The 22,370-nt window shown below is 42.5% G+C and overlaps 1 protein-coding gene across 2 annotated transcripts in view; it reads right to left on the bottom strand.

Moving 5' to 3' along the window:
- LOC142498732 (cytochrome P450 2G1-like) overlaps positions 1-22,158 on the bottom strand; it is a 38,757-nt gene extending 16,599 nt beyond the window's left edge. The window contains exons 1-3 of one of the 2 annotated variants that reach the window (XM_075607067.1): positions 21,943-22,075; positions 19,721-19,989; positions 10,506-10,668 (exon numbers count right to left, since the gene is read on the bottom strand). In XM_075607067.1, the coding sequence (XP_075463182.1) occupies positions 10,506-10,668; positions 19,721-19,900 (343 nt within the window). In that variant the 5' untranslated portion in view covers positions 19,901-19,989; positions 21,943-22,075. Of the gene's footprint in view, positions 1-10,505; positions 10,669-19,720; positions 19,990-21,942 lie in introns of both variants that reach the window. The other variant, XM_075607068.1, reaches the window with a different exon arrangement.
- Between the last annotated feature and the right edge of the window lie 212 nt (positions 22,159-22,370).

Consider the following 22,370-nt stretch of genomic DNA (forward strand, 5'->3'; position numbering starts at 1 on the left):
TGTGCCATACTTGACACCTGCCGGTGAACACGTTGCAGTCTCGCTTAGATGCATTGTAACTATCTTTGAGCTGATTTGGCTTCCTGTCAGAGATAGTGCCCTGAGGAACCAAGACCACTGGTTCAAGCCCTGCTGGTCCTTGCACATGGCTTGTCATGATGGGCAAAATTTGCAGTAGATCTCAGAAGACCGGACATACTTCTCAACGTCTGGGCCATAAATACTGGCGCAAAAGAAGATCTTATGTTTTCTTAGTTCTTGAGTGCTTGGCATCTTGGGCATCTAGGACAGTGTCGCTTTAAACATCTTGAATAGGGACTGTGACGGAAAGGACCCCAGGGACCAGTGAAATAAAGCTTAAACCTGGTCTCTGGCCCCTGTCTATTTTTCCCTGGGGCTCATCTGGCCACAAGACCCCAGAGCTACCTGGTTTTAATGTACTGAGTAGCCCCTTGCATACCCTGTGGTTAGTTTGAATGTCCCATGGCCCTGATGTAGCTCGCTCTTGTGATTGGCCCATGTTGCATCCATTCACTGATTGGCCTGCATGTAGCATCCAGGCTCCTCTTGGTTGGCAGCCCTTCCTCGTAATTTCAGATGGAGACCGAGGTCTATGTAAAGAGCTGCCAACCTCACTTCCGGAGCACATTTTTATCCTGCTTTGTAGGTGAACTAGGCATTGTGTTCCGAGGCTGTTTACTCCTTTTCTTGACACCACCCCCAGACTCCTGACACCTCCTCCTGATTGGCTGCATTATCCAAAAGCAGCCAATCAGGAGGAGGTGTCAGGAGCCTGGGGCCAAGAATATGGAATACACTGAAAATCAATCTTCATTCTCCAGAGGCAGGATTTCCCTGGGCTTAACAGTGCTCAGAAAGAAGTCATGTAGGCAGAGAGTGCTAGAATCCATGGAGGTTAAACAAAATAATTTGTTATTCTAATCTCAATCTGGCTACCTAAAACTGCCGAACTCTCTCCAGTAAAGCACCACTGCAAGAACTCGAAGAAAAAGCTTGAAAAGTTATATGGAGTATTGAGAGTCTTAGTGATGTAAGAAGAAAAGATAAAGGTCTCACTGGGCTCTAAAGCAGATACCTATTGCCATATCAGCCCATTATAGGGCGATCCCAAAAATAATTTGAGTACCAGAAAAATCAGAAGAAAAATGTTTTTGGGAGGATTCAAAATTCACATTTTATTTCAATATGCCTGACAGACTGCTCTTACTTTCCCTGCATCTCTCCACCATCCCTTGTATCTCTACACACTCCTTAATTAAGTGTATGCCCATAAATCAGAGAAACTGAAGAAGAAGACATCTACCATGAAATATTAACCAATCTAATAACAAAGGAAATTATGATCATTATGGGAGATTTCAATGCAAAGATTGGTGCCCAGCAGGAAGACGAAGCAATAGTTCCTAAGTATGGTAACCAGGGCCGCAGACAGATTTCCCGGGGCCCAGGACTACAGTTCTGACTTGGCCCCCCTCCCCTGTCGGCAGTGGTGCGAGCATCATTTCACACCTCACAAGCCCCCTATATTTCCCTCCCTCATCCCATGTATTTCTCTCCCCTTCATCTCACCTCTCACTCTCCCCCCGCCATCAATTACCCCACTCTCACTCAATGCCTGCCCCCTGTCTCACATGTATTACTCTCCCCTGCGTTTCACTTTTACTCCATCTTTTCCTCACTTACCCCCTCTTTCCTTTCACTCACCCCCTCCATCAATTATCCCACTCTCACTCAATCCCCCTCCTCACATTCATTCCCTCCCCCTCACACAATTCCCCCAGAAAATGTATACCAAAAAACCATACTCCCCAATGCAACCCCCCAAAACCAAATATATACACCCCCCCAAATATATACAAAAAACCCCAAATACATACAAACACCACCACCTCCCCAATACATATAACCCCCCAATACATATAACCCCCCCAATACATATAAAAAAACTATACATTTATAAACCCCATATATATATAAAAAAACAAAAGGCATATGAAGACGACACCAATGCATTTAAAAACGACCCCAATGCATATCAAAAAGATCCCAATGCATTTAAATAGACCCCAATGCATATAAAAAAAAACAATGCATATTAAAAATAGCCCTAATGCATATTAAAAATGCCCCACTACATATAGAAAAAACAATACATATAAAAATAAAACATACATATAAAGAAAACCCATACATATAAAAAAAATTGCATATTAACAAAACAATACATATAAAAAAGCCCCAATGCATTAAAAAAAATATATATAAAACAACTCAATACATAAAAAAAGCCACAATGCATTAAAAAAAAAAATCTCAATACATTTAAAAAAATAATACATATAAAAAACAATACATTTTAAAAATCACCCAATACATATAAAAAATCCTCAAATACATATAAAAAGACCCTATACTGTACATATAAGAAAACAATACATATTAAAATATATATTTATATAAAAGCCCCAAAGCATATAAATAAACCCCAATTCATATAAAAAAAGCCCAAAAATATGTAATAACGCCCCAATACATATACAAAAGCCCCAATATATTAAAAAAAATCCCAATGCATATAAAAAAGCAGCAATGCATATATAAAAAAATACATATAAACCCTTAACTTGGGGTCTGGGAAGGTGGTATTTGGGGGGCCTAGGGCATGTGGGCTTAACTGGAGCAGCATGGCCAGTACAAGACAGAGCCCTGCAGGCCCACGAAGCTTAAGGGAGGGACAGATGGGCGGTGCCGTGGGAAGGAAAGGGCACACCTGTCCTACAGGCGAGGAGGGAGGAGAGGGACAAATGGGGGCAGCCCCAGGAAAGAGGAGGGCCTGTCTTTCCTTCACACACCGAGAGAGAGAGAGCTGTAGAGTTGCCAGCAGGGAGACAGGGCCCCTTGCCTGTCAGGGCCCGAGAAAGCAGTCCTGAGTGTCCCCCCTTGTTGGCGACCCTGATGGTTACGGCAACAGTAATAATTGTGGAGAGAGATTGGTTCAATTTTCATTCATTCATTCTTCAAGACTAGTCCAAAATGAAAATGGACATGGTGTAGGCCAAGTGGAATAATGAAGGAAACTAACTATAAATATGTGATTGAAGACTGCACAGTACTTAACCGTTTCAACACAATGTGATCACCGATTGGTTTACTGCAAATTACATCTGAATGTAAAAATGGAGAGAAGAAAACATTATAAAAAGACAAAAACAATAAACATCAAGAACTTTAAGACTGACGAGAATTTAAACTACAGTAGAGCTTAAAATAGCTTGTTTGCTCAAAATTCACGGGGATACTTTAAAGCAGCAAAAAAGGAAAAATCCTTTACAACATATAATATACATATTTGGTCAGTTTTGTCATCATTAGGCGCCACTTCTAATTTCTCTTCCTTGTCTATATATATATATAGACAAGGAAGAGAAATTAGAAGTGGCGCCTAATGATGACAAAACTGACCAAATATGTATATTATATGTTGTAAAGAGCTAGAGAACCATTTACGGTGTAGGAGTATATAACACAATTAAAAAATGTAGCAACTATAAAATACTAATAAAAAATATATACAGTATATAAAAAATATGTAATAAAAAAAAAATATAGAAAAAACATAAAAAATAAAAAATAGAAGATACAAAAACCAGTCCCAAAACACTGTCCTCTAGAGTCTTTGCAGCCCGTTTGAGGGGAACACCACTCCCTTGAGGATATCTAGAAGAGAAAAAAAACAAAAAACAGGGGCACTCACAGTGTAGTAAGGTTAACAATTTTATATGGGAATGGATAAAATATGAACTGTGCACTCACAAACGGAGTAAGGATAATCGCATGTATGAGATAAATACTCAATCGCCAACAGGTGAAGCAGGAACTCGATTGCAACTCAGGTTAGGAAGCCGTTACGTTGCTGTACAGGAGGAACCCGTTGTAGTAGATATTCTGTATATCGAAGACAGGAACCAGGCACCTCCTTGCTGTCCAAGCGTTTCTCTCACCGTAGAGAGCTTCCGGATTAGCCTCGTCACTCACAGTATATTGAGTACATGGAAGGTTTCCGGGTCAGCCTCGTCACTAACAGTGCATCAAGCGCTGTACTGGCAGTAAATCCCGATAGTACAGGGATAGTTTCTCCGTTCTTTGAGAGTGAAAGTTCAATAACATAAAATGAAAATACTCCAAATAATAACGCCCTACGCGTTTCGTCTTAGAGACTTCGTCAGGGGACATATATCCCCTATATACCACTGGCGTTGGCGATTGAGTATTTATCTCATACATGCGATTAACCTTACTCCGTTTGTGAGTGCACAGTTCATACTTTATCCAGTCCCATATAAAATTGTTAACCTTACTACACTATGAGTGCGCCTGTTTTTTGTTTTTTTCTCTTATATATATATATATATATATATATATATATATATATATATATATATATTTATAATAAATCAGTTCTTGTAGTATTAGATAATACTGTCTGCATTTTTTTTTTCAATTTTTACGATTTTTTTTATAATGTACTCATTATCCTTTGGTTGCTACAGAAACTATTTAGAAAGGCCACATCCACTTCCACTTTTGAAACAAGCTCTGACACATTTTTTTAGCCCTGCCCTTTGGAAACAAAGTATCACAAACATCTGTTACTGTGTTCCAAAAAGAAGACGATCTATTGCTGTGAAAGCTGTAACAATATTATTTAGCATTATTTAATCTTATATTGCAGCTGCAGCATTTTACAGGCAGCTTAGATAAGACTGTAGAATTATGCATCATCCGATAAGAAGACAAAAAAAGGGAGAACGTAAAATTGCATGTTTCAACAAACGATTATGAAGAATTATGAAGACTGACATTGAAAGCACAGAAAAAGCTGGATACAATTGCTAAAAAAAACAGAATGAAAAAAATATCTGATGAGAATAAACCATTAATGAAAATACAACAAGAAATTAAGCAATCAAAAGACACAAGAATTGAATACATGAAGAATTGTTCAGTACACTAGATGGGGAAAAAAGGTAATCACAATCAATGGTTAATACTGGAGTGACCTACTATTTTGCAGATGACACTGTTCTTTTGGCCACAAGTCCAAAATACCTCAATCAACAAATCAGAGAACTTGTCAAAGAAAGTACAGTAAGAAAGTGGGCCTCCATATGAATCCACAAGACCAAAGTGATGTTCAACAAGGCCCGCCAACAGGGGGGACAGAAGGTACTGGCGTCCCGGGCACCGTGAGTCAGGGGGGCCCCTGGCTGGGCCAGTTAATTAATCATTTTAAAAAAAATACGCTGTGTCGGATCTCCCTGTTGGCAGTGCCGGAAGTAAGCTGGGCAAAGCTTCCGGCGCGCCGGCGTGAGACGGAGGCCCGGCGCACACGGAAGCAGCATCATGGGACAGGTGTCTGCAGCGGGGCCGGCAGCAACTGCTGTGAACTTCCGCCAGGCCCATGCAGCATCGGGCCAACCCTCGACAGTCAAAGCCTACCACAGCACCGCCATGCCCCGCAGCCTACAACACTGCCCCCCCTACAGCCACCGGCCTGACCTGAGACCATCCACAAGTTAAGTCTGATTTTTATTTGCATTGGGGGTGTATTTTATATATGCATGGGGAGGGGGTTGGGGTATATTTGTATATGTTTTGGGGGGGGTTGGGGCATATTTTTATATGTATTTTGTGGTGGGGGTATATTTTTTATATGTATTTGGTGGCGTTTGGGGTATATTGTTATATTTATTGGGGGGTGGGGTGTATTTTTCTATGTATTGGGTGGGGGTGTATTTTTCTATGTATTGGGTGGTTAAGTAAAAGTTGCACGCTAAATTTTTTTTTTGCCGTGGTAGGTGCGCTATGGGTTGGGGGGGGCCCTGTTCCTTTCATTTGTCCTGGGCCCCATGATTTATCTTCTGTGTTCAACTAATGTGTCAACTCTACAACATCTAGATTACATAGAAGAAGTGAAAGACTATTTCTACCTTGGCCAGCAAGTATCGAAAGATTTTAACCTTTGGAATTAAATCAATAGGAGAAAGAAGATGGGATGTAATGCATTTGAAAGAAACAAGACAATCTTACAATCTTACAAGGGAACCTTCAACTGGGTTCAAAAGTAAGGTATTTGACTAGTGCAATCTTCCTGTGCTCACGTATGGATGGGAACTTGGACGCTAAATGCGTAGACAATTCAGAAGCTTCAAACAAATCAAAGAAGAATGGAGAGATGTATTCTGGGAATTACTAGAAAAGACCGAATGAGTTCAAAACCAAACTATAGCCTGGCGAAACATCATCACAAGAATAAATGACCAGTGACAAAATGAAAATAGAATTTGCCTGCACGTTTCTCAAGAAGAAATTACCATAATTGGACAAAGATGTTACTTGACTAGATTCCAACTGATATCAAAAGAAGAAGATAATGACCAAAAGTAAAAGGGGAGGGGAAAAAAAAATTGTTGGATCAACGTTGAAAAAAGAGAACTGGGAGCCAGTAGGTAAAATTACCAGCATATGACCATTTTTTATATATTGTAGTTGGTAAGGGGCTTAGCCCTCTAACCGGTAGTTGGTGACTAACAACAGTGTTAGTTTGCACTCTCAGAGAGGAGCTAGGCATTTTGTTTGGTTGTTATTTTGTTTTATGCCTGTAAATACAATGAACCCTAAGGTTTCCTGCCTATAATACGAGACAAAACACCCTGCAGCGTGACTGAGGCATCCCTATATACTGTGTGTGTGTGTATAAATACTCACACCTACAAATGGGCAAGCACCAGTAGACAGATATTGCTAATAGCACATTTGCCCATTTGTTTGTAAAACAAAAGAAATATACAGTAAAATAACATTGGCATAACAGCATACTATGTCATGCCTTTCCTTCTTGGAGTGATGTGACGTCATAAAATAGGGAGGGAAGATAGCCAATCAGGTAGCATGCCTCCCTGCCTTTTTGATGCTTTAGCTGCTACCACGAAGGCTGAGAGGCTATTCCACAATTTCCTCACCCTTTCAATGAAGAAGTACTTCCTTACAGTATATTTACACTGAACCTGTCACCCTTCAGCTTCAGAGCACAACCTTCTCTTCTACCACTTGTGTTTCTCGGAAACATGCTTCCCTCCTGCAATTTTTTAAAACCCTTGATGTACAGAATATGAACGTTTCTTTCACACCCCTGTGACAGGGTTAAGTCATTTGCGTATGAGTATGAGTATGCCTGGGAAACATAGCTCTGACTACTGGTTTCAGCAGTCAGAGGGTTAACCCAGTTATAGGTACCTGAGCAATCAGGGCTGAATTAAGGCAGTCTGTCAGGCCGCTTGGTAAGGCCACTCACCAATAAGGTGGTCGCTATTAAGGAAGTCCCAATCCCGCAGAAAAAGACATAGGTTCGCTCCCATTTGGGTTAGCAGGGTGACTACTGACATATTTTTCAGAGATCACAGTACCACTGACAGATCTAACAAAAAAGAGTGCCTGACCCAAGTATGGTGGTCTGGGAAGTGCCAAAGAGCCTTTGATACATTAAAAAAATGCCTATCAGAGGGCCACCTCTTAGGAACCCTTTATAATCAAAATGGATGCATCAGAGGTAGGACTGGGAGCGTGCTATCCCAACAATTTAAGGCATAAAACACCCCATATTAATTATCAGCCGGAAGCTGTTCTCAAGGAGAGGTGAGGTACTCAGTCATTGAAAAGGAGTGCCTCACCGTAAAATGGGCAATTGGGGCATTGAGACATTATGTTGCGGGTTTACATTTCAACCTGGTCACTGACCACGCACCCTGAAAATGGTTAAATACCCTTAAGGACACAAATCCAAGGTTGACCTGTTGGTATATGGCCCTTCTCCTTTGACATACAACATAGACAGGGGAAGGAGCATGCAAATGCAGATTTTTTTTGTCGCGAGAAGGAGTGGAGGGTCAGGCTTCAGCCGTGTGGGGCACTAGCCACACACAAGCAGAGGAGTATAATGCGTGGTGCTAAGGACTGTATACAGCTATGATGATGATAGTATAAAGATGATGAATCCTATATGAGGTCTGGGATATATTCTTGATTGTGGGGGGGGGGGGTACTGGGTGCGGAATCCTAGTTGGTAAACCACCATAGATGGCACTCAAATTGTCCGGGAACCTAAAGGCTAATGATCACCCCAATGAAAAGTACCCCAGTCCCTTTGTAGAATAAAATGACCATGTAGCAAGCAAGAAAACTCACGAATCTGCTGCAGCGTCCATGTTGATCCCACCAGACCTTCAGGTGTGCCTCCGTCCTTGGAGATAGATAGCAGTAGAAGAGAGAAATGGCAGAGCACAACCGGAATCATCCAAAAAAGAGAATTAGGAGGAAAGTAGGAGATGGGCGCGTGCGCGTCTGGCGTGTTCCCCCGCCCTTGACACGCTCCATGGTCACCATGGTGACGAAGCCCTTGCTGGCTCTGCGCAAGCGCGTCTCAGCTTGGGCTCTTCTTCTCTCTGCTGGCCCGGGATTGCGTGTGGGAGACGGGTGCTGCGTGTGGGGGCGCGTGTGCGTGCTCTGGTGACCCCACACCAGAACCTCATCGGGCAGATTATGGAGAGGATCCCAGACATGGTTCATGATTGGTTAGTCAATTATTTTTTACTCTTTAAATTTGTTAATGATGATGGGATGTGTATGCCTTGATAAAGTGCTCTGTATAGCACGAAACATGTTGGTAGGGTAATGCCTTGCCCTTTTTTCCTTCCATGACTATTAAATCTTTTTATGGATAACGCACTTTCCTCCTAATTCTCTTTTTTGGATGATTCCGGTTGTGCTCTGCCATTTCTCTCTTCTACACACAAGCAGAGGAAGTTTGTGACAGGGTTAAGACGTTTGCTAATGAGTATGCCTGGGAAACATACCTCGGACTGCTGAACAGCAGTCAGAGTGTTAACCCAGTTAGAGGTACCTGAGCAATCAGGGCTGAATTAAAACAGCTGTCAGCAGCTTGATAAGGAGGCTACTGGATGTAGTTGGTGGCTGTCTCATACTACAGAGCTGTCCTGTCCAGGCTACTGGATCCAAAACGCTCTTAGGACTGGAGCCCCAACCAAACAGATCAGGAATTGATCTTATTTCTCTATCCATGAATGTGATTTAAAAGCTAGTAACCGGTTTAGCCGTCCAGCGCGCAGCTAGGCTTATATTGTATAGTTAGCCCCCCTACAGTGGAGTAGGTGTTCATTTTATGTTTTGTGTGTACCTTAAAGGGACAGTGTGCCTACTAATTGTCTGACTGTGTAAAAATAAACCACTGAAGTTAAAGCCTTATCCACGGTTTGGGACTCTTCCTGACTTCAATGTGAGGCCGCCCTGCCACAACATCCCTATCCCTATTCTCCTCCATACGTTACACGTTGAGCTCCCTTGGTCTTTCCTAATAAGTTTTATGATGTACACCATGCACCATTATGGTACAGTAAAAAAAGAGAAGTAAATCTCCATATGGGTGCTTCCAAAACCCAAAGCGATGGCAGCAATTTAGCTGAAATCGGGATGTATAAATGACCATAATCCCCAAATATTGTGTATATGAGGAAATCATAGCTCTCAATAAAGCCTAATTTTATAACTGGGGAACAACTAAAACCCAGGTATACGGAGGTAAGCCCACATATAGGTAAAACAACCCCATAAACCAGGTCAGAAGCCCCTAGGTCTATAGGCTGGAGCACAACAAGATCATCACAAACACAATAAATATTATTATGAAGGGGCAAGGAAAAATGAGTAAACTCACATGTAGACTCCTTGAAGGTCTCCAAACAATCCCAGAATAGGCGTGCGTTGATGCAAAAGGTAACAAATAGAAAAAAAGAAAAATGATAGCGCACTGCAAACAATAATAAACTAGATATAAAGTAATCTATACTCATAAAAAATGAATAAGCTCTCAGTCTTGATTAATGCCAGCTGACATCACTATCCAGTCCCATACCATCTGACGTCACGGATGGTTTTTGGCGTGAAGATACTTCCGCATTGGGGCTACTATTTAAGGTAAGCTTTTGTAAAACAGAGGATACCCTTTGATAAAGCGCCACTTAGGCGTGAAACGCGTTAGGGATATCCTTTTTATTTTTTGTTCTCCTTTAGCTTAGGCTATTATGCATCTTTATTAAAGCATTTTTATTTTTTCAACTTTTTTGCCTCCAGCCCTTTTCTTTGCAGTGCGCTATCATTTTTCTTTTTTTCTATTATGGTACATACAGTAGCTTTCTTTGCACAACCTCTAGTTAATTTGTGTCCTTCTGGAGACATATGGCCAAATAAATAATGCATAATCCTTTGACTAAGAGTTAGAATCAGGCATTGTACATGTACTACTGTTTTTTTTTTTTTTAACAATTAAACTTCAACTATTGTATTTTAGGTTTTGAAAGCGATTTTACAGAGTGTGGGCGCTGAGATGGAATTTGTTGTTGGTTACTCACCACTTTTATTGAAAAGCCGTTCAAACACAGGGAGGTTCCCTCGTCCCCCAAAATTATCTCCATGATCAACCAAAGCCTCCTTTACTGCTTGGTACCCGCACAGAACAACAGTGGGTCTGGATCCCATGTAAACGGTGAATACGGAGCCGTATTTCTCACTCATCTGTGGAAGCACCAGACAAGTCAGCAGGTGCGGGTGTGTGCGGGTGTGTGCATGTGTGCGTGTGTGTGTAAAGAAATCCTGGAAAGTGACTGTGCAACCATATCTTAAACCAGCAAGTTGCTTTGGTCACCATTTATTTTGCATTAAATTACTTTAAGAGATATATTATTGCCCTTTCCAAAGCTGTTTGTTGTTGATTACATCTAATGCTTCATTTAGAAAATATAATTGTTTGCAATATTAATTGTTCGGGAGGTTACAATGAAGTTTTTCCTAAAGCCCATTGCAAAATGAATGTAACAATGGTAATCTGAAAAGCTAGTGATTATGAAAACCATTTTTTTAAACACTAGAAATGCTTTTCTTTCTTTTTTTTTAAAGAGCAGGACATGCTCAGAGGGCAAGATAATTACATTATATGAGTTAAACTCATTTAAGCGTTGGGGGGGCGGGGGGATTTACTGCTTTAAGCTGCAATCAATCTCTGTCCAATTTTTTTTTATGACCAGCACAGTGTTTAAAAGTGTGCTAATAGGGGCCTAAGATAACATAATAACCCACAGTGGTAAAACCAAAGTAGTGTATATAATATAGATAGATTTTTTAAGTTACATAGTAGATGAGGTTGAAAAAAGACATACTGTACGATCATCAAGTTCAACTTATGCTACATTTAGACAACAGATACTTTATCCTATATCTATACTTGCTTATTGATCCAGAGGAAGGCAAACAAAAAACCCCATTAAGAGGAAAAATAAATTCCTTCCTGACTCCGCGAATTGGCAATCGGATAAATCCCTGGATCAACATCCTTCCCATGTTTACTTATTTGGTATATCCCTGTAAACCTTTCCTTTCTAAAAAATATGTCCAACCTTTTTTGAACAAATTTATTGTATTTGCCATCACAGTCTCCATGGGTAATGAATTCCACATTTAAACTTCCCTTATTGTAAAGAACCCTTTCCATTGTTGCTGGTGAAATCTCCTTTCCTCCAACCTAAAGGGATGCCCTCAAGTCATTTGTACAGCCCTTGGGATGAATAGTTCATTTGAAAGCTCCTTGTACTATCCCGAATATATTTGTACATACTGTAGTTATCATATCCCCTCTTAGACACCTCTTTTCTAATTATAACAGAAAAAGGAAGCGCTCTAACTGTAGGCAGTCTAAACTTGTATATACAGTATGATGTGGTGCAGCTGAAGAATAGAATTGTTCCCAATTCTCAGCAATAGGGGATTTTAAAGATGAACAGCGCACCTCGTTGAAAGGGAGGACAAGTGAAGAGAAAGAAAAGCCTATTTTCTACTGTAAATAAATCTAATTTAGCTAGTCTCTCCTCATTAGATTGTCCATCCCCTTTATTAATTTGGTGGCTCTTCTATGCACTCTCACTAGTTCCAGAATGTCTTTTCTAAGGAGTGGCGCCCAAAATTGTACTCCATACTCGAGGTGTGGTCTAACTAATGCTTTGTAGAGGGGCATAATTATGTTTACTTCCCTTCCATCCATTGCCCGTTTAATGCAAAATAAGATCTTGTTTGCCTTTGCAGCCACTGCATGACTTTGGGCACTATTGCTAAGCCTGCTGTCTACAAGCACTCCTAAATCCTTCTCCATCAAGGATTCCCCCAATTTATCCCCATTTAATGTGCAAGTCGCCAGTTTACTCCTGCATCCTAAATGCATCTGTATTAAACCTCATCTGCCATTTACCTTCCCACGTTTCTAGTATCTCCAAGTCCTTCTGAAGAGAAATTACATCCGGCTCTGATTCTACTACCTTACATAATTTAGTATCATCATCAAAGATGGAGACTTTGCTCTTGATGCCAACCTCAAGGTCATTAATAAACAAGTTAAAAAGCAGGGGTCCCAGTACCGATCCCCGAGGTACTCCACTCACAACTTTAGTCCAACCTGAAAAAGTTCATGACAACACTCTGTTCTCTATCCTTCAACCAGTTTTCAATCCAAGTGCATACATTATTATTGAGTCCAATTTGCTTTCTTTTTTACACCAACCTCTTGTGTGGAACTGTATCAAAAGCTTTTGCAAAATCTATGTAGACCACATCAACTGCATTACCCTGGTCTACATTCCTATGTACCTCCTCAAAGAAACAAATAAGGTTAGTTTGGCATGATCTATCCTTCATAAATTCATGCTATTATAAATGATTTTGTTTTCCATTAGGTATTCCTGAATATTATGGTGGGTAAAAAAGGCAACAAAAAACTCCACTGTTAGCATATAGCCAATAAACAATATCACTTGTGAGCACATTCATGTGTCTTAGAGAGGTCTGCAACACTGCCTTTCAACCATTATCACCTAACATACAGTGCTCCCACTGCAGCAAGGGATTATGGGAAAGGACAAGCAAATGGAGCCCATTTAAGCAAATGCATCGTCGTTCACACAGCTCAACATGTCGGTGAGTGGTTTGACTTGCTTTGCTCGTCCCATGCTGTGCTTAAAAGCTGTGTGAACGGCGATGCATTTGCTTAAATGGGCTCCATGTGTATGGATATTCCAGGCAAAAGGTGACACGTGTGCTCATTTGCATGTCTTTTCCCAGAATCCCTTTCTGCAGTGGGAGCACTGTATGCTTTGTGATAATGGTTGAAAGGCAGGGTTGCAGACCTGTCTAAGACATGTGAATGTGCTCACAAGTGATATTCTTTATTTGCTATATGCTAACGGTGGAGGTATTTTGTTGCCTTTTTCACCCACCATAACTTAAAATGTAATGGTAAACATATCCAGCCCAGAAATATTGCAAAGCAAGTACAAACCAACTGTCACGCCTGTATGCCCGCAGAACAAGCTAGACCCCAGTACTGAGGTGGGAACGGCATGATACCACACACCCACAGCAGTGGGAGCAAGCCCAGAGTGTGGTATAGCGTTGCTGGGCCTGTAGAGAGAGTTGTTAAGTTATACTTGCAACGCTTGGGAGTGTCCGTAAGAATCGTCGTGTCCGTTAGCCAATGTTCAGGGGATCTAGAGAGTAGTCGTCAGTGAGCAAGCCAGGTCCTAGGAAGCCAGAGGTCAGCGAAGTCGTATGCGTAGCAGGGTTCAAGGGGTTACCAGAGAGCAGAGTAGTCCAGGGAGAGCAGAGGTCAAAGCCAGGGAAATCCAAATAACACAGGAGCAGGTAATCACAGGAGCACAAAGGGAGCACAGCATAGGTCAGGTACACACAGGGAAACAGGAACTATGCAGAGCGAGGAAGAGGTGGACAGACAGGGATTATAAAGGGAGGTGCACCAATGGTAGAGAGGGGGGGAGAAGAGAGAGAAGTGGGAGAAGAGATAGGTCAGGGAGAGAAGAGGAGGAGACAGAAGGGGCAGTCCTGGGAATGGCCTGAGCAGCTTGGGAGGCGGAGACAGGGAAATCCTGATAAGGAGAGTCTGTGCACGCGGCCCCTGTAAGCTGGGGATGCGCTCGCACAGACTGCAACACAGGCGCGGCCCGCACGGAGCGGGGAAAGGCAGCAGAAGGGGGACAGAGCCAAGCAGAGGGAAACGCGGGCGAGGAGTGCGCCCGCGCGATGGCCAGCAAGGGGAGAGATGATGCACGCGCGTCCCCCATGGGCAGAGGGGGCGCGCGCACCGGACGCGTCACTAGGCGCGCGGAAAGCCGCGCCACGGGCACCACAGGCGGAGGAGGCAACGGGACGGATGGCACCACAGGGGAAGGTAAGGGAGCTACCGCGGGGGAGCGGGGAGGAATATGGCAGGAACTGTGGGGACGCGTAGGTACGCGGGACCTGCGGGGAACGCGCTGCGGCAAGGGGGAAGAAGTAGATGGTGAAGGAGATGATTGAGAAGGGGCAGGAAGGATGATGGGAGAGAGGGAGAGGAAGGGGAAGGAATCTCCTGAGTCATCACACCAACCTCACACTGATGATACCCTTCAAGGTTGAAATATGTCTGTGAGTAGTTTGCCTTATGGGATTATGGGAAAGGACAAGCAAATGGAGCCCATTTAAGCAAATGCATCGTCGTTCACACAGCTCAACATGTCGGTGAGTGGTTTGACTTGCTTTGCTAGTCCCATGCTGTGCTTAAAAGCGGTGTGAATGGCAATGCATTTGCTTAAATGGGCTCCATGTGTATGGATATTCCAGGCAAAAGGTGACACGTTTGCTCATTTGCATGTCATTTCCCAGAACCCCTTGCTGTAGTGGGAGCACTGTATGCTAGGTGATAATGGTTGAAAGGCTGGGTTGCAGACCTGTCTAATACATGTGAATGTACCTGGCAAGTACATATTGTCTCAAATGATTGTGTTTTTTACCCACCATGTGAGTATAGATCCTGATGACTACTACATGTTTGAATAAAGTTTCCCATTTTTACAGTATTATGCTATGGAGATGGCGCTTTTTTTCTTTATATATATATATTGTGACAGAAACCAGGGGATGGTAATAAATTCCATATATAGGGCTCCCAGGTTACTGAACAGTTGCTATCCTGTTTAAGGAATGCATGCACTCCATCCCACAGTTTGGTAAGTGCTGGAACTGAGGGATGATGGATCCAGACCTGAGTTTGTCTGCTGCCTGATTTCTGTCACCTGTCCTGCTAGACAGAGATCAGGTATTTAAGGCTGATTTCCTGGTTCCTCTCCCCTCTCCCCAAGAGACTGGAGGCAGGAAGGCTGCTGGAAGCAGAGAGGGGAAAAGCCTCTCCCCAAACAGGTTAAATCATTCTGTTCCTTTTTCCTAAAATTGCAAAGTACCTTAATTTTGTTTTGGAAGTGGATAAGCCGCTCCAACCCCAGTCAGGGGTTAGTTAAGTTAGCTTAGTTAAGTTATTGCTCAGGTGAGCAGGGTTTTGTTTGCTTATGTATTATTTTGTATTCCATGTGGCAGTCTCAGTGCCTGGGACTGAATAAACCAGGCAGTAGCCCGTTTAAAGGAACAGCACGTGACGCCTCATCATTTAACCTACCCTAAAAGACCGTGTTCTAACAGTCCTGGACAGACGGCGGAGCCCCGGAGAAAGCCATTTGTCACAATATAAACAGCTCAACCCCGTTATAGCGCGATCCGCTATAACGCGGATCCGCTTATAACGCTTTTAGTGAGTGTAGCATACATTTTAAAACGGTCTCCAGTTCATGCATACATCTGAGGCAGGAAAAATGCATTTACAGGCCACTTCATTACTTTAGCAGCTAGCCGCTAAGGCAATGAAGGGGTTAACCACCCATGCCAGGTTTATTGTGGGTAGCGTGGGTGGGTGAAGGGGGTATTGGGCCCTTGGTGGGTGTTTAGGGCTTAGCGGTTAATACGCTACGATAGTGAAGGGGTTAACCACTCCCGCTACCCACCCGCAAGACCTAAACACCCACCGTTGGGGCTAATACCCCCTTCACCCACCCCCGCTACCCACAATAAAAAAAACTACACACTACAGCCCTACAATAAACATATTTGATTTTATAGGCCGGGATTGTAGAGATGCGGAGTGTCAGAGGTAAGCTGGGTCGGTAAGCCAGAAGTACGGAGTCCAAAGTAATAGCCGGGTCTGTACACAGGAGGTCAATCTAAAAGCAAGGCAGCAGGGAACAAGACAAGGCAGAACCAGGAAATTGGATAACAGCGCTAACTGGAACTATGCTCAGCCAAAGTGAAAGTGGCACAGCTGAGCATATATGGGAGACCAATGAGAGAGGTAGCGGAGTGGAGGTGCGGCCTCCACGGAGGCACGGATAGGAGGAGAGACACAGGTGACAGGTGGGCATGATAAAGAAAGTTGACACGCAGCTTGGGAGCGATGCACATGTCACGTGTGTGCGCCGCGCGACTCTGATGCGCGTCACAAGCGGGGGCGGAGCCAGACTCCGCAACATCTAGAAAGCTCCTGCGGGAGTTCGCGCGCGCTGTAAGGAATTGTGAAGCGCTTTGAGTTCGAATTGGGTGAAAAGCATTATATGAAATAAAGTTGATTATTATTATTATTATTGTGTTATGTGTATGTATATATATATATATATATATATATATATATATGTATGTATGTGTGTGAATAAACCGCTGTGTCCAGTGCTTCCCTCCTGGGGCTAAGGTTCTGCCATGCCAGCACTGCCCCAATAACTATATCTATGAGTATAATTGTGACTGCATTAACGTTTGACCTGCTCCATCACTGATTATGTAGTTACGCAACTAATGTGCAGTGATTTCCCTATATTCTTCCAGTGCCTGAACCAGCCTCTGGTTTCCCCGTGTGATGTACATGACCATAGATGGCCCTAACCCAATCCCCCTCATGATGTGCCAGACCCAACATGAATCTTGGTATTGCCCTGCATAATGTCAAACACCTGTACTGTTATGTGGTATGACTCTGGTTACAGTACATCACTCGCAATGTGGACCCTGTGAGAGACCTGCTTCAGTGCTGGTTACTGAATATGATCTGTATTTAATCTTATTCTGTGTATGCTGCATGCATGTGGAATGTATTTATTTTGCCTTTACTAGGGTAATATGCTAACAACAGGAGACCAGGTATTTACACCTTTATACCGGGATCATTTCACTGAGCAAAACCAAGAAGTGAAAACAAATTGTGATGTATTCCTTAGAAACAGACATACACACAATGAATTACAATATGCAGAAGACAACACACTTGCTGGGGATCTGGGCTACAAAACTAATAAAAGTCTTTATAAGTCCTTTCAATGACAGGTGTACCCGCAACAGTCCTGGAACTCAATTCGGCATGCAATTTCTGACACCACCGCTTTTTCCACTCTGGAGGTGCTGAAATCCCTGGTCCGGGAGCGAGTACCAAACGTCCTGGTACTCTTTTCGGCTTTTAGTTCCAGCCGCGACTGCTACGTCTCTTTTCAGAACTTGGCACCTGAAAAGTGAAGCCGGCTCACGTCTATTTCTCTCAAAGCATCTTTTGGTCAGTTCAAATTGCCGCTGCTCTCTTGGCGCATAGAATTTCTTGACTGGATTGGCTGCTAGGTTTCTTATAGGATTTTCAGTTCCATTTACAAAATGCTATAGCCAATCAGCGCGTGGGAATATTTCTACCAGCCTATCACAGATTTTCCGGTACTCTGAAGCCGGGCGGGCACTGATTTCAATTTTGCTAAGAGACATGCGCCAACCTGGCACCTCAGCCACTTAGCATATTGAAACCCCTGTTGTTCCAGGATCCTCAGAGGCTAGGCAAATGGTTGCCGTATAGCCCTTATTCATGTCAGGACGTGTGTACTTGAGTGTAACTCCGGTACTCCGCCCACCCTAACCCCCTTGGCATCTCTGAGACTTTCAAGTCTGGACCTGACCAGACACAGTGGCACCATCTGGTCATCTGGTCTCTCAGAACCATGGACTTGGAAATTCCCCAGTTCATATACAGGGCATACACATACAGTATACACTGTTATCCACAATGTTACTAAAAATCTTACTCAGTCCCTCATCCCCTAAGATCTACTGAAAAGATGTGCATGTTTATTTTCAGGGCTCCTAGATCTTCCTACAAGAAGTTTTCAAAAAAGTTGCTTCAAATAATGCTTAGGTTAATTTTCAGAGTTGCTTCAATTGTACCGAAGCTGCTTAGAAATAATTTCACTCCCGCAACGTTATACATGGTTAGAGACAACCCGAACCCCTATACCGGGTCTGGGGGTTTGGGGCATATACCGTGGGGGAGTCCCCCAAAACCAGGGACCCCTGACTATACCCGGGACACACAAATCCCTATGCCCCTTTTTACTTTTCTGGTCTTGGCTGAAGCAGGATCTCCTGGCGGTGAACTGCAAGAACGTTTTCAGGGTAGGATTTTGACCGGAGCATTGTACTTCTAGGTATCAGAGAATCTGACCTGATTCCTGGCTACCTTTTTGGGGTATCCAGTAACTCTGCAACCCCGCCACATTGTCACAATCTGAAAAGACAATCTTTGCAAAACCCACCCTGAAACTCATGGCCAAGCAACCTCTGCTTGCTGGCACTCCTGGAAAGGCAAAAACACAAAAATTATTTATTGTCGCATATTTTCATACAATGCATACAGTAGCAGTACATATACGACAGCCAGGTCCAAGATCTGACACTGTAGGACCCCACAACGTGACAGGGGCAACCAAGTGGGATTGACCTTTATTAGTGAGCCTGGTTACCCCCTCACATACTAGACAGTAACACACATTCTTTGCCCCTTTTTTTCACTGTATGACTTTAAATGGGCAACTTATATCTCCTATTTTTATATTGACAAAAGTCCAGAGAAGGACCACAATGCCAATCCCCAAAAATACTATTATGTAAAATTACAAGTGTGCTGGGTTTGTATGCAAACCTGTTCTACATTATTGATCTGAGACACCTTGGTTTTAATCTTTTTCAAGTGGCCTACCTGATGACGCTTTAACTCTCTCTCCAAAAATATAGAAAACCAGTCACACATATCCAAGTTTATTTTACTGCTAATTCACATAGTCTTACACAAGAAATATTTAACATATGAGGCAAATTTCTATGTTCAACTAACTGTTAATGTACTATACATTTGCTTATGTTGGATGGGGTTTCTATCATAGAACACATGGAACTGATTGGGGGTGAAATGTGCATCTCATTGTTATCCTATTTACTGTTTGGTAAGACAAACCTCATGTGTTAGAATATGTCAACACCTTTAGACCCAAGGATTATTTTCTATTGCATACACTGTCAGGGCTACATAAGAAACACATAATATATTTAGTGCACATGCAGCAGGTGTCATTGTCCCATTAGGACAGGGGTGGGCAACTCCAGTCCCCAAGAGCCACCAACAAATCAGGTTTTCATGATATCTCTGGTTCAGCACAGGGGGCTCAATCGGTTGCTCAGTCTTCGAATTGCCCACCGCCTGAGTTAGGATATGTTTTGATGTTCTGCATAAACACTGACATTAAGTCCTATGGAAACCATTCTGCATTTTAATGGGCTATGTTATGTTATCTGGATAAACAACATTCCACATTACATAGGTACATAGCTATAGCCATAGACTTACCTTTAAAAAGTATGGGCTCAACCCCTCTGACTGAAACTGTAGGAAATTCCCCAATATAGGAAGAGGGAAGGGGCCTGGGGGCAGTTTTCTTCTCTTCCACATATTCTTCCCGACAGTGAGTATAACCAAACAGGTGATAAAAGCCACAAAGGTGAGAGCGAAATCTTTCACATCCAACATATTCTCGGTAGTCTGCACCAGAATTTACCAAAACCGTTGTGTAGTAACCGGACTGTCTATATCTGTGTCTGTTCTCCAAATAATGTTTTCTGAAAAAGAAGGGAATGTGGGCGTTTTTGTTTCCACTAGTCGAGGCTGAACTGGATCTGTTGTTTCCACATGTCCTGATGTGACTTTTGGCATTCTATACGCGCTGCAAATTTGTGTATTAATAGTGCCTGTTATATTCCTATTTAAATGTGCATGGATCAGTTTCATGTATGTACTGTAGAACAGTTTGCCATATTAACATTATAGACATTAGGTAAAGATTTTAAAAACCCTCCAAAATTTACTATAAGGGCCTTATTTTTTTTTTTACAAAGTTGTCCATTTCCTATATTAATCCGATTAAAATTCAAACTGCCGTTAGTTCATTTTGATTCTAGAGGGGAGTGAGAAACTATTGTTAAACCTGGCATGCGTAGACAGCACAGGTATGGGGAAAGGGGTTGGTGGTTACTCATGAGTCCTTCAAATGTATCAGGTCATTACATACAGTAAACATAACTCAGGTACAGAGAATTGCCGGTGTGAATTTTGTTTCATTCACTCTTTTGCTATCAGAATTACTAGCAATGCTTTACTCTGCAACACATTAAATAACTGCGTGTTATTACACTGCTCTGTATGTTATTATATTATTCTGCATGTTATTTTATTATTCTGCATGTTATTCTGTTTTATCGCTCTGCATGGTATTATATCTCTTATCATGGTATTATATTCTGTATGTTATTTTATTATATCCCTTTGCTCTGCATGTTATTACAGTATATTACTCTGCATGCTGTAACAGTACTCTGCATTTTATTCTATTATTCTGCATGTTATTCTATTCCTTTGCATTTTCATAGATTACTCTGCATGTTATTCTATTTCTTTGCATTTTAATATATTACTCTGCATGTTATTATATCACATTGGATTTTATTACATCACTCTGCATGTTATTATATTATTCGGTATGCTGCTATATTTCTCCAGCCCTCCACAAGCTCCCTGTCAGCTTATCAATGCCTAACTTTCAAGGAATCCTAATCAGTTGTACAAGTACTTTATTAACCCCCAAAGTATGATCCCTTTTTATTTAATGTTTCGCATAAACAAGCCTAAAACTGTTATAATCTTCATTGGTCTCTTTCAGATAAGCAACCTATTTGATCCCTGTCAAAAATGAATATGTATTTATTTGTACTTATTTTATCTGGTAACGATGGCCTCATTAGTACTTTACGAACAAAGAATATTAAGGTACATTTCTTATACTACTGTACAGGGCTGCTGACAGAGTTCCCCGGGCCCAGGACCCGTTACGTTCGAGCTTCCCCCTCCCCTCTAGGCGGTATTGCGAGCCCCCCCATTTCACACCTCTATTTCCAACCCTCTTTCCATGTATTTCTCTCCCCTCCATCTCACTCCCTCTTCCTCACATGTATTTCTCTTCCCTGTGTTTCACTCTTACTCCCTCTTTTCCTCACTCACTCCCTTCCTCTCTCTCCTCTGACTCGCCCCACCTTCCTTCAATAACCCCACTCTCACTCAATCCCCTCAAAAAATACATACCAAAAAAACCCTCCTCTCTAAATACATATAACCCAACCCCCAATTCATAATAAAAATACACACCCCCCCCAATGCATATTAAAAAATAAATTCCCCACCCCCAATGCACATTAAGAAATACACCCCACCCCCCAATGCATATTACAAAATACTCCTCCCCCACACCCCAATGCATATTAAAAAGATCCCCACCCCCGAATAAATATAAAAGGGCTCCCATCCCACCTTATAAATATTAAAAAGACCCCCGCAAAACATATAGAAAAGTTCCCTGTCCCCCAATACATATAAAACAAGATCCTTAACCCCCAATACATATTAAAAAGACCCTCACCGCCAATACAAATAAAAAAAAATACCCCCACCCCAATTCCTACACCCCAATACATTTTAAAAAAGCCCCACTCTCTCAAAACATATTTAAAAAAAAAACTTACCTTGTTGATTGGTCAGGCCGGGTGCAGTGCTGGGATTCAGCCTCCCCTCCTCTGTGTCCTGCTGCTGCTGCTTAGACCCCGTGCAGAGAAGCACCAGCCTCCGCTCTGCCTGTAACACCTTCCCGGAAGTGGGGGTCAGAGTATGCCCAGTTACACAAGCTGGCATCACTCCATAAGAAGTTGGAGAGAATTGCCTGCAGCTGCTGCTCCACAACTGTGTCACTACCGGGTAAGCATTGCAGACAGCCGCTCAGTTGAACTGGCACACAACCCCCCCCTCTCTCCCCCTCCCGGCACTGTTTTAGCTGAGACAGAAAAACATACAATGTATCAAATCTGTACTTGCACTGCTTGCAAGTTGCACTTTGGAAAATGCATTGCACTGGGTCCCACTGGTCTCTCTGCTCCCCCCTGTCTCTCTGCTCCCC

Source organism: Ascaphus truei, chromosome 7, assembly GCF_040206685.1.
Source record: "Ascaphus truei isolate aAscTru1 chromosome 7, aAscTru1.hap1, whole genome shotgun sequence".
NCBI classification, from domain to species: domain Eukaryota; kingdom Metazoa; phylum Chordata; class Amphibia; order Anura; family Ascaphidae; genus Ascaphus; species Ascaphus truei.